The sequence below is a fragment of the Patagioenas fasciata genome, chromosome 5 (genome assembly GCF_037038585.1).
Source record: "Patagioenas fasciata isolate bPatFas1 chromosome 5, bPatFas1.hap1, whole genome shotgun sequence".
NCBI classification, from domain to species: Eukaryota; Metazoa; Chordata; class Aves; order Columbiformes; family Columbidae; genus Patagioenas; species Patagioenas fasciata.
The window spans coordinates 37,459,470-37,474,736 of record NC_092524.1 but is presented as its reverse complement, the minus strand read 5'-3'; the positions used below and the strand labels follow the sequence as shown (position 1 = coordinate 37,474,736).

The 15,267-nt window shown below is 37.9% G+C and overlaps 1 protein-coding gene across 1 annotated transcript in view; it reads left to right on the top strand.

Moving 5' to 3' along the window:
* The window catches only part of SPRED1 (sprouty related EVH1 domain containing 1), a 60,487-nt gene extending 55,611 nt beyond the window's left edge, over nucleotides 1-4,876 (top strand). The window contains exon 6 of the mRNA XM_065839469.2: nucleotides 3,098-4,876. Coding sequence (XP_065695541.1) covers nucleotides 3,098-3,757 — 660 coding nt within the window. The 3' untranslated portion in view covers nucleotides 3,758-4,876. The remainder of the gene's footprint in view (nucleotides 1-3,097) is intronic.
* Nucleotides 4,877-15,267: the final 10,391 nt, after the last annotated feature.

Below are 15,267 nucleotides of genomic sequence, written 5' to 3'. Positions count from 1 at the left end.
TTACCTGTAACAGTGTGTTACTAAAAAATACCCAAGTCCCTCAGATCTTCAGCTTCAGATACACTGATGTGCATTTAACTTAAATTTAGTATAATACATTGTGATGATGTATTCAGCTGCCGGTGTCCTCATGTTGTGGAGTGCAAGCTAAGCGAAGCCAGGTGTATCTCATTGAGGAGAGACAGTGAAGGCTGCAATACCAAGCAAGCATCCATGCCTTGTTTGAAGGTCCACCCCTTCAAGTAAGGTGTAATACTAGCAAGTTCAGTCATGTCAACAAAAATTTTCTGCCTCATTTCCGGTTGGCTAATTATGTTTATAACAAGATTCTCTGTGGAATTCCAGTTTGCTGTAATATTCTTCCTGCCTTCCTGCTTCAACTGTTGCACAGACGTGGCACTTACTACTGAGTTGTAATGTTGAGTGACTAGAGAACTATGTGCATTATTCTTATGGAATTTTGCTGGTATTTGTACCTAACTTAACCTTGATTGTGTATAGTTCTTAAGGTTTCATGTACCTCATGCTTTTTTATAGGTCCCATTACACACCCAATATGTAACCACTTTATAAGCTTTTCCAACATTTCTCCTGTTGACTTATTTTTCAGAATTTCCCACTCACTCTGTTAAAAATTATTTCTTAATATAAGTTCATAAAGATCATGATGCTGCCTTGTTTGTAACGTCAGACCTGAAGCATTGTAGTAGGTGTTTGGCTGAGAATTTGAAAAACAGAACTGAGTTCTATGTATGTGGCTTATTTTTCTCAAATAAAAAGCCTTCAAAGACTGAGGAGGGGTCAGATTTTAGAGTTGTAATTGTAGTGATCTTTAATGGCTCTTAACTGTCTGCAAATGGGAGGTTGAGGGTGGCTTTTTTGGTTTGAGGTTTTGGTTGTGGTTTGCTTTTTTTTTCTTTCAAACAATGGGGTTTATTTAATGTCTCAAATGCACATGCAATATTCTGTGTGGACAGTGGTTACTTTCTGCCTGTAACATACAAAATTGTATTGACATTTTTGATACTTTTTCCCTCAAATAAATTTGTGCTGTTAACCATTCAAAAAGCCAGTTAACCATAGCTAGTTATTGATGCTAAAACAATAGGCTCTTTATCTTGTTTGAAAACAGAATAGAGTTGAGATGCATTCTGCTTTTGTAGGCAAAGGGAAGGCCTAACTGCTTGCATCAGAGACTGGGGAAGTGTGGAAGAGCAGTGATGTTAGCTAAATAGGATATAACCTTTCTTCACCCTGTATCCTTTAGACCTTGTGGAAGTCCAACTATGTGGCTTGGAGCCAATGAAAAAAAAATACTCCTGTTAGCATACTCCAGTTGAAATTCCCAGGGCAAAGCAGCTCTAATTACACTTCTGTACTTAAAATATATCACATAAGGATTATCAAGCAGGGAAGTGATGGTTAGAGCAGGTTACAGATACTCTTACATAATCAGAAGTTGGCATATTTTAAGAAGCTATTCCTTCCTTTTCTCCAGCTGCCTTCCCTCTTCCCTCCTCTGCCTCCTACCCCAAGGCCAGGGTATGCAATCTTCAGTGCAGTAGGAGTATAGACACGTGCACAGTGAAATAGGAGCGTTAACTTAAAACATCATCTTCAGTAGTTTTTTGTTACACACTGCAACAGATTAGGAACATGCAGTTCAGCTGTCCTCCTAGACTATGGAACGGTGACACTAATTTTCATTAATTTGATCAGTACTAATAAGGTAAACACTCTCAAAGCAACGATACTGATGCCAAAGATACATACCCAAATAATTCATGATTCTGGAAGAATTTTTAAGGCTGATGGGTTAGGGAGTGATTTTTCTTTTTTTTTTTCTTTTCTTTTTTTTTCAGTCTTTTCAGTGAGATGGTTTGTAGGCTGCACAATTGACAGGATAAAAAGGCGGATTTGACTTGAAGCTGGTTTGTATTCTGGCTCTGATTATAATAGCACTACAGTGTAGGAAAATAATTGCCTGTCTGTAAGGCAGGAATACTGGGACATACTGAGACTTTTGCTTTTTTGCTGCGCTATCTGCTATTTTTGGGAGCTTCTTCCATGCACATCTGTTAAATTTTTGTCCTGTCGTTATTTGCACCTTTTCTTAAGTCACTTGTAATATGATTTCAGTAACTTTTAGGGGCTGTCCACTATCTTACATGTATCTAAAGCCTGCAGTATTTCAATTTGGATTATTCAAATTTGCCATCTTCAACAACTTTTCCATGCCCTCATACCCTTGCTGTTTAAAGCAGAATAAACAAGAACTCTTATCGCTCTGGTGTTCGTTTTGTATTTGTTTAGCACGTTCCTTCTTACTTGCCTTTTGAGGTAAAAGGTCTTGAATTATCGTCAGTTCATTACAAGTTGAGAATTTAAAAAGTGCTTGGGTGTTTGCCTGCTGGTGTCCTAACCTAATCAATTCAGGTACTGTATATTAGCTAAGGGGAGATGCATTTAGAAGCCACTGTTATTAAGTGATCATGCTACTGAGTATTATTCTTTGTATGGCAAAACACTTCTCTAGAATACAGCTTTGAGAATATGTAACCTGTATTCAGTACTCTTGTTGCAAAAGAGGAGAGACTTTGAAAACTTAGAGCAGGGATAAAGGAAGTCTTCACCTAGATAACATGAGTGACTCAAAGTGAATGTATCAGGGAGTTTAATCCTAAAGCACTGGGTCATCACCGATGTGAAATCAGCAAACGCACGTAAGGTGTAATAAATCTGTGGAATTAGTTGCCACTGTAAGATGTTAAAACCTGAATTTTGAGCATAATTCAAAGACCAGTATCAAATTTTATGCAGGTACCAGAATATCCAAAGCTCTTACAAGATACTGAAAAGTCAGGAAAGAATACTAAAGCTCATGGTCCTAATATCATGCAAAAGGCTCATTATTGTGGGGAAGTCTGTAAGTTGTACTAGTAAGTAAATAAGCTGAAAGTTTTATCTTCAAGCATGAAGGAAAAACATCCTGGTTTGTTGGGTGTTTTTTTAAGTTTTCTAATCTAAGTTTTACATTGTAGGTGGACATAAATTTGGGACTTCACTCTAATAAATTTGCCTTGCTTTGCCATTTCAGGTCCCACTGAAGTCAATCAGACACGTTAGTTTTCAGGATGAAGATGAAATTGTTAGAATAAACCCTCGTGACATTTTGATACGTCGTTATGCAGACTACAGGCATCCTGACATGTGGAAGAACGACCTGGAGAGGGATGACGCAGACTCAAATATACCATTTTCTAAATCAGACAGTAAAAAATCTGACTATTTATACCCATGTGGGGATGGAACTAAGTTGAATTCCCTGAAAGACTCAAAGACTTCTGTGGTATTTAAAACTCAGCCTTCCTCATCGAAATTTAAAAACTCAAAAAGACGGAAAGAGGATGGTGAGCGTTCCCGCTGTATATACTGCCAGGAAAGGTTTAATCATGAAGATAACGGCAGAGGAAAATGTCAAGATGCGCCAGATCCTATTAAAAGATGTATCTACCAAGTTAGTTGCATGCTTTGCGCAGAGAGCATGCTCTATCACTGCATGTCGGACTCTGAAGGAGATTTCTCTGATCCTTGCTCGTGTGACACTAGCGATGACAAGTTCTGCCTGCGCTGGTTGGCGCTGGTGGCGCTCTCCTTCATCGCTCCCTGTATGTGCTGCTACCTCCCCTTGCGAGCGTGCCACCACTGCGGTGAGGTGTGCGGGTGCTGTGGAGGAAAGCATAAAGCCGCGGGATGAATCGGTCTTGTGCCAAACAGAGCTGAAAAATCTTTGTTTCCAGGAAGCCTCTAACTTGGATTTGTAGAAGCTTTTTGGCAAGCTGGAGGGAGTCGTCTTTCATGTAAGAGATGCTTGATGTGGAGGAAGCGACAAGACTTGCCAGACCTTGGCGTTTTACAAGTGCTAGCCATGCCTAACTATTTCCTTTGAGTGCGTGGCGTTTGTTGCAAGTTGTGAAGGAGGTTTTGCAAGGAAAGCCTATTCTTATTATTGGCTATAAAATGAGTATATAAACTATGATTATACTAAAAGGGATTAACTTTTGCCACTTTGTACATTCATGGTTTAGGTGAGGGGGCTCTTTTAAAAGGATTAAAACTTACCTGAGGGGAAATTTTAACTAAAAGTGCACTAGTGACAGTTGATTTAAGATTAAGAAAAGTTAATACTCGGTAAATGAGAAATGAAACTGATTTTAAGTGCAACTAAATCACTTATTAATAGTTTTTTTGGAAGCAACTTTATGTATAAATAACAAATGTTTATATTTAACTAAATGTGTAAGGTACGAATTATTACATGTTAAACTTTCCTTCCCTCTGATATAGTAGGTATGGACCATATCTACTGCCACATTCCATGGTAGTATTTTAAATATTTAATTAGTTAATTTAGTTGCATTTTTATTCCAGATGGACAAATCGATATTTTCGGTCCTGTTTCCCTTCAGCTACAGTTTGTGTTGAGTTGTATCCATACATTCTGATAATCTAAAAACCTTCAAAATATTAATTATTCTAGTCTTGAGTGACCAATATTTTTTTGTTAAGCACAGATGTAATTGTCTAAAATGTTCTTTTTAGAACATAACATTTATTTTTATATATATAAATGACTTTGATTTCAACATCATAGCAAAAAGGAAGTTGTTTCTGTTACTCAACCAGCAAGTTGTTTTCTTTTGGGGTGTCCTCCAAAAATACTTTATTGCATATTCAAATGTTCATTAAGCGAAAGGTACATCAAGGCAGTTGTAACAAATTGTCATCAGTGTTCTTGTTTATCCTTCTGTTAAACTAGGATCCTGTTCAGCTGTTTATCAAGTACTATGATTAAAACAAAAGATTAATAACAAAAGTGAAATTGTTTTCATTATTTTGAACTGCAACTTTTTCTTATTTGAATGGGCAAGAACAAAAGTACTGTGTGTGTTGTTCAAAAACAAAAACAAAAGGCTTAGCTTGAGAAATAAATTACAGCCCAGGCAAAATTGGAGTGAACTTCTTAATTGAGGAGATTTGGAGGGAGAATGGGGGAGGGAGAGAGAGAGAATGTGAGTGTGTGTATGTGTATGCACGGTGGTATAGTGTGTGTATTTGTCATGGTTTTGTACTTACTAAGTGTTTAACTTTCAGGTAAGAATGAACTGATTAACCCATAGAAAATTTTTTAAAACATTATATGCCTTCCTGTGTCATGAAGTAAGAAATACTCCTCATTAAAGATGTGTCAAACACTAAAACCAGTTCTAATTAGAGAAGGTGCCTATTTGATACCCTGGCTGGAGTGGGACAGACTGTCCTCAGTTACACCTTTGTCATTAAACGAGCAAAAAACCTAACTGATTTTGAAAGATGCGTATGATTTACTTTTTCCTCACTTCGTATCCATTTCTTCAGTGGATTTTGTGTATTTTCTTTCTTTCTGCATGTATCCTGCCCTTAGTTTTTCTTTGTAGCCCAAAAGTAAAATGGGCAAATGTATGTAACATTGTCTGTCTGTAAAATACTTTTAAAAAGAAAACATTTATATTTATATTTATATTTACATTTATATTACAGCTTGAATTGACCCCCTTCTGTACATAGATCATCTCAAAGTATTATTTCACATTGAAAAGAAGACAAATATATTGATAACTGTAGAAGTTACGGAAAAGCTTCTAGTTTTGTATTAAGAGTTGATTGGATGAATTAAGTCCAAGAATATGACACAGTAGCAGCAGTCTTGGTTTTTACTGTTTATATATTTGAAAGCTGCTACTCTGGTTGATTTTCATGCTTCACACATTTTCAGCTAAACTTGGTTGCCTAGGATAGACTGTTAACTTTAAAAACAACTTTGGTTAAAAAAAAAATGGTGATGTTTTTCTAGTGAATGAGAAGAATTTAATATTTCTGAGTGCTAGCGAGGTTCCTAATTCAAGTTGAAGAGAGGTATGAACAACTGAAGAAAAGAACTTGCTGGCTGTACAGGAAAATGCTATAGAATCATATCGTGTATATACTTCAGAAAGAATTTACTTTAACAGTTTGCCCTGAGCACTCTACAGCATAGTGAAACTCCTGGTCCTGTACTGTATTTTATATGAAACAGATGCTTTAATATTTTTATTGAATGTGTGCATTAATATTTTCACCTTGCATTTAATCACTTTGCTGCTAAAATGTTTTCACCTTTTGCTTTCCTCTTTGAAGACTTGATCCATCTAAGAAGGGTTACTGAACTGTGACACGGTTTCACTTTTTCTTCTTGTGCTGGAGGCAGCAGCCTGCGTGCCCAACTTGAGAGTGACTAGAAGAAGCACAAAGGTCCATGGTTACATAGGACTTGGTTTCAGTAGGATGCACACACATATTTCCTTCTGGTGTTGGGGATCTTACCCATTGTTAGTTTGAAGATGAGCAGTGGAAGATGGACATACAGCTCACCTGTTCCAGAATGGGCTGTTGCATCCGTGCCTCTTTTGATTTTGACAGCACTTAACATTTATTCTGTCTCTTCTGAAATAAATTTCTAAAGCACTTGGGAAAAGAGAAATTTCTTCCCCAAACCTGACTCCTCCCCATGCCCTTAACACCAGAACTACAGTTTGTCAGGCATGTAGTAGCAGCTTTGTGTTGCTTGGAGGGGAGACTGGAGCTGTGGGAAACCATCGTTGAATATTAAGTCCCTTGCTTATTGAAAGCCTCCGTTACTGTGAAAATCAAGTATTTCCCCTTGAAAGTGAGGGAAGAAGTTAATGCGGCAGTCGAACACCATCTACTGGGGGAAAAATCATTCAGCTGCATTCAGGCACAATATTTGATTACATAGTAATTTAACTGGATATCAGTGCACTACTGAAGCTACAAAAATATGTTAAGCTTTAGTTATGAATTTACAAAACAGTAATTTGGACTCTTACTGTGATTCTTTATCTCATCATTCTTCTTAAGTTTCACTATTAACATTGACTGAAAGTAAAAATGCTTCAACCGTACGTATTGTTAGATTTAAAGTAGTAGCGGTTCCTGTTACACAACTGCATAAAAATCAGGAATGAAATGAAAATTCTTTAGATTCTGTCACTGGGTTCATAAGAAAGATTTTAATTTTATTTTTTTTTTTTTCTCCTTTAAGTGTTTCCCGCAGCAAAGTGATGGAGTTTTGATATTCATGCAGAGGGAATCTGGCCTTTCAGTTTGTGATATGAATCAAATTTTTAGTACACAAAGGTGGGTCTTTGCCCTTGCAAATGCAATTAAGTAGTTATGAAGGGTATACCTACAGCTGTGTGCAGGATTAAAGCAATATTCTGATAATTATCTACAATTACTGTGGTAACTGTTTAGTAAACAGCAGCAAATGATGGCATAAAGCTTGGATGCCTTTCCAGAGCTTATGTAAGGGATGTTCCAAACTGCCTTAACCAGCGCAGTTTCCTCTAGAAAAATAAAGGTATTTTGAAGAATGTCTTCATTTTGTATGTTGGAGTATAACATTCCCATTTCAGATGTGTGCTCTCTAGAATGATGTTAGACTATAACATTCCCATTTCAGATGTATTCTTTCCAGAACGATCTGTTCACCTGTACCTGGAGGATAATGTTGAACTCCCATGTAAATAATGCACAGGTTTAAATTAGATTTTAAATCTTTTCAGAGCTTATGGCACAGTACGGAGCCAGTACAATGATACATTCATATTAATAAAATGGCAATCACAGATGGTGGCTTGACTGATAACTTTAAAAAGATGCCTTACGGTACTGTTGGTCCAGCAGCTGGGTAGATGGAAATTCCATTTCCTTCAGTGTACTGATAAATTCAAGGAGGGGTTGCAAGGGGAGGCGGGGAGGCGGGGAGGGGCAGGTTTGTCATTTTGCTTGGTTTTCCTGAAAACTTCTCTTTCTTAAGTACAAAAATTGTGGTTAATTTAAGAAATCAAAGCACTCAGTGAAGAGGAACCCTTCATGTTCAAAGACGCAGGATAAGCTGTACATAGTTTCCCTTCTTTCGTGTGATGCCCTTTGCTTTCCACCCTAATGACCTCAAAGTGCCTCATGTGTATGTTAAACCTCAACGGCTATTTCTACTAAATGATGTGTAATTTAGTTACTCATCCCATAGGTGTTTCCTTTATGAGTATGAATATAGCTTGTTACTTTGAGTACATAATGTAAATATGCCTTTAAGTTTGTAACTGGTTTGTTAGATAAGTTGATATAGCAGATAACACCATAAAAATGTTTACATGGTTTTTTTTTTCCCTGTAATTACCTGATTAAAACTATCTTGAAATGAAACAATGGACATGTTTTTTTCAATTCTGTGTTGGGATTACTCAGAACAGTGCATATGAAATAAAATGTTGCAGCTCAAGAACAGAATAAAGAGATGTAAATGCAGGTAATTTTGCCGCAGTATTCTGCTTACTGGTTGACCAAAATGTTCATTGGATCATTTTATGATTTTTAAGACTGGTCAAACAAACATTGTATTATCTTCAAACTCCAGCATGTTGCTATAATGTTTTAAAGAAAAATGTGCGTGTAACAGCTTGCTTTGTATCTACAGCAGAACCTTTCCCTGATGTCATGCTCAAGATTGCATCATGGTCAAGATTGCATCATATAAATCATGTTTGTTTATTTAAGTTCCCACTCAATCCCACCACAAACATGTATCTCTGAATATAATTCTAAGCTTTGTTCAAGTTAAAGAATAAGATATACATCAGGAAAGAAGGAAAACTAAGCAGTCCATGAAGAAAAAATTAAGATAAACAAAAATCTGTAAGACTAATTTGAAAGCTCAGTGGTCAGGGTTTAGGATGGATTATTCCAAATTGAATTGTATTTGCCTCCAGCTTTTGCAAATGTTTTCTTATTGTTTACAACCAATAAAGTAATTCTCACTGTTCATCTGATCAGTTTCTAACTTGAATTTTATCATTGACAGGTGTAATCATTACATGGACTATTAACTGTTGATACTTGAGCCTTTAACTGATGATTTGAAAATGCAGCTCTATCAGAGAAAGGGAGCAGACAAGTGAATTAAGTGACTGACAAGATGCGGGGTTAAGAGAGAATGTTCTAAGGCTATGTGAAGACCACATAGGAGAAAGTGACTCAGCATTAAACATGGTTTCATAAAAACCCAATGTTAGATCTTGGTCAAATCCACCTTAACATCATGCCTAATGCACAATCTTCTGGTTTGGAACAAGAAAAAGTGCATAGGTAAGGGGCTTGCCTTTTTTCTTTTTTCTTTTGTTTTCTTTTGTTTTGTTTTTGACAAGTAAGTCAAACTCAGTTGCTGGGCTTTATAAATCAAATCAAAAACTGAAGTTAATCCACAGACTATAGTCTGTAGACCACAGAGCTAATGGACAATTTCTAAAGCGAGTTCATCAAAATACCCCAATTAATCCTTGTCATACAGTAATTAATACTCAGCATTTTGTATCACTGTCTTAAACCTTTTGGGTTACTGTCATGGATCACTATGTGCTCCTGCAACAGAATGGAAAGACTGTAGTCTGTGGGGTTATATCATCACTTCCATCATTTGGGAACATGTAATTTAATAGCTTGGAAACCGACATAAGGAGTAAATGGATGAGAATAAAATATAATCCCACATTTCATACCTTTAAATTGAGGTTGGAGAGTGCGTGCATGCACACATGATGGGATCTGATTAAATTATGTTTTGAGTGCTGCATAATGTGAATGACTAGCAGTATTTGTTTTTACCTAGAAGGAAAAGAAAGAGAGAAGTCAAGTTCTTCAAGAAGCTTGTACCTCTAGATATCCATGCCCTGACTGGAGAAATTTTGGAATATTTAAGAAAATAATGACTTTCACTGACAGAATAAGATGCACAGATGAATTGTGATTTCAGCTAAGTGGTGAATTGGCAGACTCCAGGCACATCTTGGTACCCACCAAATAATATCTGATGTGTTTTTAGCAGTGTATGGTTACTTATGTCAATCTGAAGTTTAATGCACAGGAACAATTGTTTCATGTTTGGCATTTACTGCTTTTTTTTTTTTTTTTTTAACTATCAACAACAACAACAATAAAAACTTTTCTGCATTCTGATATTGACTAATATGTATTGAGGTAAGGCAAGCTAACCAAAGAAACAAAACAAAACAAAAAAAGGAAAGCTCTTTTTAGTTCCTACTCAGGGCTATATGGTAAATTATGAAGATTATGAAACAGCTCCTAAATGAAAGCTGTTGCATTATGACCTGTCTACAAATGGAGACTTAATAGAAAGATTTAGCTGCTTTCCATGACAGTGAGCAAACTTGCTAAGAGATAGTTCTGATTTTACCATGAAGGAAAATATGCAGATGTTAATGAGCTTGCTAACAATAGAAAATACTGAGGGGCTTGTGATGGTAGAACTATATTTAGTGGGATCAACAAGAAACGTTTGAAAGAGAAGGAATTATCATTTTAAGCACAGATCCAGTATCGATCCATCAAGTCTGGTTCTCCAGTCAATGAGCTGTAAGAAAGTCTGTTAAGATGGTTAAACTTCCTGTTGCAAAACTGGCCTTGAATTATGGGTTGATCTCCTCCAATACTGCAACCTGCCAAACCATTCCTGTATGAGTTCTCTCCTTCCACTACTACATTTGTAGAAAACTCATCCTTTCACATGTATTAAAGACCTCCGAGCCAACAATGTAGGTAATTTTGTATCCCATGTAAACAGCAAGTACTAGAGTGAACCATTTCTTTCAAACTGAGGATATGAGACTGTATTTGTTATTTCTGAAGTAAATGGGGGTTGTGAAAACTTATTACTGCTGTCAGCAGTTATCACTGCCCCCTTGCCAGAGTTGACTGTCCCTTTGTACCTGCCAATGTGCTTTATGTTGCCTATGAGGGAAGTGTTAGCATGACTCAATCTTTCCCATGTTTTTTCCATAACTTGTTTCTTTTTCCTTTTATGTTGCATGAAGTCTTCTTCAGCTTTCTCTGCCAGCATATATAGGGTTTTTATGGGCTGCGCCAAGAAAGTTTGAAATATTGCATCTCTATTGAATGCAGTAATGCTGAGAAGTCTTCTCTGTTGTGTGGGCATGCAGCCACAGGCTGACCAATCCAATTAATTGGGTTTTGAATCTGATAGTGTTTTTTATCTAAATTTTCATTTGTGTCTTGCCTATTTGCATTTAACTGCCTATAAGATAGGTAATGGAGTGAAGTCTCCAGTACATTATTGGGCAGCTCTTTCCAAGGGGAGGGGCAAAACCAAACCCTGAAGCTCTAAACAACTCTCGGTTTGCTCTCTTGCCCTAACAATCACGTCAGTAATACAGTTAAATGATTTTAACAGTTGTTGAAACTATGTTGAAACCAATATGGTGGAACAAATTAGTTTGAGAGGGTTGTCACTGTTAGCCTTCAACAGCACCAAAAATGCTGGTGAGTCACCAGCTGTGCAGGATCCTCTGCTCTTGTTTTCCATTACATTACAGTTGTGTTTTAAAAATGCTGCTTATGAAGGAGAGAGCTCTTTTTCTTTCAGGGCTACTTCTGCCATCAGGATGATGAAATGAGGTGGTGGTCTTCAGTGAGTTCTTAGAAGTCTGAAAACTGGTGGAGGCATGAGATATAAGAATGGTGATCCCTGAGTTGCAGAGGTACAGTGTGGGACACAGGTTGAACTTTCTGTGTGTATGGAATAATGGGAATGGAGAGGGAGATCAGAGGAATAGGAGCATCATCTGGGCCCTGTTCACAAAATTGATTTATTCAGGATGAGTTGACAAGTGATACAGTAATCACAAGAGACTTCAAACTTTCTGAATACAACTGTGTGGGTTCTGACTTCCCCAGCCTCAATGAGCCTTTGAGACTCATTGTGTACCTGAATAAATATGTAAAGTCTGTTACAGTCCAGGTCCTGGCTTTTCCATAATAGGGACTGTCTCTGAAATCCACCAGGTCATAGTACAGGGCACTCCTCTTTGCAAATAGTGCTTGTCTGGGATTCACAGAGATGAATAGTTAATTGATTGATATTGAAGGCTGACTGCTCTCCAGACATTTCAATTAACACCCTGTTCTAAAGTGGTGGTGGTATTCAGGCTTCTAAATAATTCTAGCTTGTGGAAGAACTGCATAGACATCTCTGTGTTAGCTTTGTTAATAAAGTAAATTTATGTTTCTAAAGTCATGTTTGTGAAGAGTATTCAGAAGACTTTAGAGCATTTGGAGCTGGTTGCCCAGAGAGGTGGACAAGTCTCCATCCTTAGAGACATTCAAAATTCACCTAGGCATCTCTCTGAGCAACCTGCTCAAACTGACCCTGCTTTGAGCAGGTGGGGTTGTCTAGGCAATATCCAGAAGTCACAATATCAGTGACTCTGGGGCTTGTTTCTCAAGGAAATGAAGATTTTGGAGAATCAAGAGAGCAGTCTCAGAAAACTGATGCAATTTTGTGCTTGCTAAATCTTGTCTCTGATTCGGAGGCAAATTCTACTGTTAAATCTTGAATATTTTGAGTACCATAGAAGGACTGTCATTGTAGTCATGTCATCATTATACCTCAATATTTTTTCACTGACAGAATTATTAAAATATGAATGTACTTAATGAACAAAGGCTTCAATATAAGTAATAGGTGTTAGCACAGTATTGAGGTGAGGGGGAAAGCTATTTGAACTGTTAGTAAGCTTAAAAATATGCACAGGTGTTTGCATAAGTACTGAACAGCTGCTTCACATGCTCTTTTGGCACAGAAAATGTTTTCCCAGAATTTCTAACTAACCTTAAGAGTTTAGTTAAAAAAAAAAAAAAAAAAGGCCCTCCAAGCCTTTTCTAGCTATACCAGTTTATCTTAAGAGCATCTCTAAAACCCAGCTGGAATCTGAGGCAAGTTTTCTGTGCAAAGCCAGGCAAAAATGCCTGAGCAGAGAATACTTAGAAGGCACACACCTGTGCTCAGGCTGAAGCATCAGCCATAGGGTGAGCCTGGTCACTGGTGCCCTCGTGCATGCAGAGCCAGCAAGTAGTGATGGCTGTGCCTCTGGGACCCTGGATCTACTGCAACATCTATGTGGTGCTCAGTAGCCAGGCCCAAAGGATGGGTGGGGAGTTGAGAAGACTGAGTCATTCTCCTTCATGCACATCCTAAAAAATCACGATAATGTTACTCCACACAAACATCCATCCCGGTTTTAGACAGACATTTGGCTCAAGTGGTTACTAGAATAGATCTCAACCATGTAATTGCCAGTTCACATTTCTTGGTCCTGTTTCTCTCTTATAAAGTTTAGAATAGCGAAATATTCTTAAAACCTCGGCTTTTTTTTGTGTGTGTTTCTAGAAAATTCAGAAGTACCTGAACTGCATCATTTGCTCATCAGGTATCTAGTTGCCTATGGATGCCTGCTAGCTTACCTCCAGCCAGTTCTGAAGCAGTAACTGGCTCATCAGCTTACTCAGTAACAGGCTGATCATGATTCAAGTACTTCCTTGATGACTTCATACTCTCTGTAGCTTTTCTCTCTATTGATCCGGTCTTTCCAAAAAATACTTAACTATTTGCTGAATTCGCTCTTCCCTTTTGACCTGTCACCTCTTTGCTTTCCTCTCTATCCTCATTTCTTCAGCCTGGTACCTCTAAACAGACTTGAACAATCATGACTGTGGCAGCAATTCTGACCACTGACAATATTGTCTTCCTGTATTTACTAATGGCAGATCTCATTTCTTGGTAAACACTGCCTTGAGGCCTTACCATAGTGGCAGGAAAGTAGAAGGATTTTTGCCCCAAAATCAACAAAAAAAAATCGTGTAAAGCAACTTGGTCTCTCCTTCCAGCAATGCGGGAGGTACACTGAGGAAAGGTGGGAGTGGACGTGTTGGTTGTACTTTTCCATGCTATGACTGCCCAGTCTTGCTGTACCAAAGCTTTGGGCAGGAGGAGAGGACGCACAGGCACCAGAGTTATGACTGCCAGAGCTGTAACACTCACTCTGACTTCATACCCTAAACTGTGGCACACATGTATCTGCTGAAATTCCTTCACTGCAACACTTCTCTCTATTCTCTGTTAAGCTTCTCTGTTTCTGCCTATCAATTCCTTTAACATACACATTTACCTTGAGTGGGAAAAGTAGGGTGAGAATGCTAGCAGACTGGTATTGTAACAGTGTGTTAGGACAGTTACTCTTATTTAGAAGAATTTAGAAGTCAACCAGTTGTGCTTTAGTCTAGATGATTTAGAGTAGTTTCAGATCTTCCAAACTAACATTTACAATGTGCTTTGTCTGGTGCAGGTATTTCTAATTGGCTATAAAACTGCTGAAGCATGATCTAGAAGTTACCTTTAACATACTCGTAGGGTTTAGGCTTCACTTACATCTCAAGTGCAAAGCTACCTGCACTTGGCAACTGTGGGTTTTTTTCCAAGTCCCTGATCCCTTGATTTGTATGTTTTCACTCCCTTCCCAAGCATCTGCACTCGAAAATCTACTTTTATTCTCCTGAGGGTGATATAGAAGCCTTCCCCTTCACGGAGCAGGCACTCTTTAGGTAATAGAGTGGAGTATTTTTGTAGACCTCGACAGAAACACTGTATGGGCTTGTTCTTCAATTGACAAGTAGCATGTACTAAATCAGTGATGGTTCGTGTTACCATCATTTATCCACAAATGAACCTTTAGCAAATGTAGGCTTCTTTATCAGGCTGTTGGTTAAAGAACTGTCCTTTGCCAGATATTGAAGTGATACAGATTTGTAAATCGGCAAACTAGGTCCTGCTATGTGCGTGGACCTCTTCTGGGATTATGTGCCTTCTGAAAATCTTGCATGTGTGAGAAATCTCACTTTGCGTAATTAATAATTATGTTGTAGAAAAGATCTTTAAGCATGCCCAGTTCAAAATTGTGTGTGGTAACTGGATGTAAGAACATCTAAATGAAACTGCTCCCATGTGTTGCAAAGGCCATTTAGGAAGGGTTGACATCATGAGTGATTCATGTCTGCAAAAACAGAGCGACTGACATACTACCACAACATCACTTGAGATGAAAGTCTTGGCTGTCTGAGCATTTGGTGAACATGCTGCCAGGACTTGGTGGAACTTTGACATCTGTGATGCATCCCAAGGGGAATTTCAGTTTGCATATTTACATGGCTGATCAGATGGCACCTCATCAGCAACAGCCCATCTTGCAAAGAATTTTTTTTTTCTGTTTCTACTACATGGTGTAGTAAGGGCTTAACCGT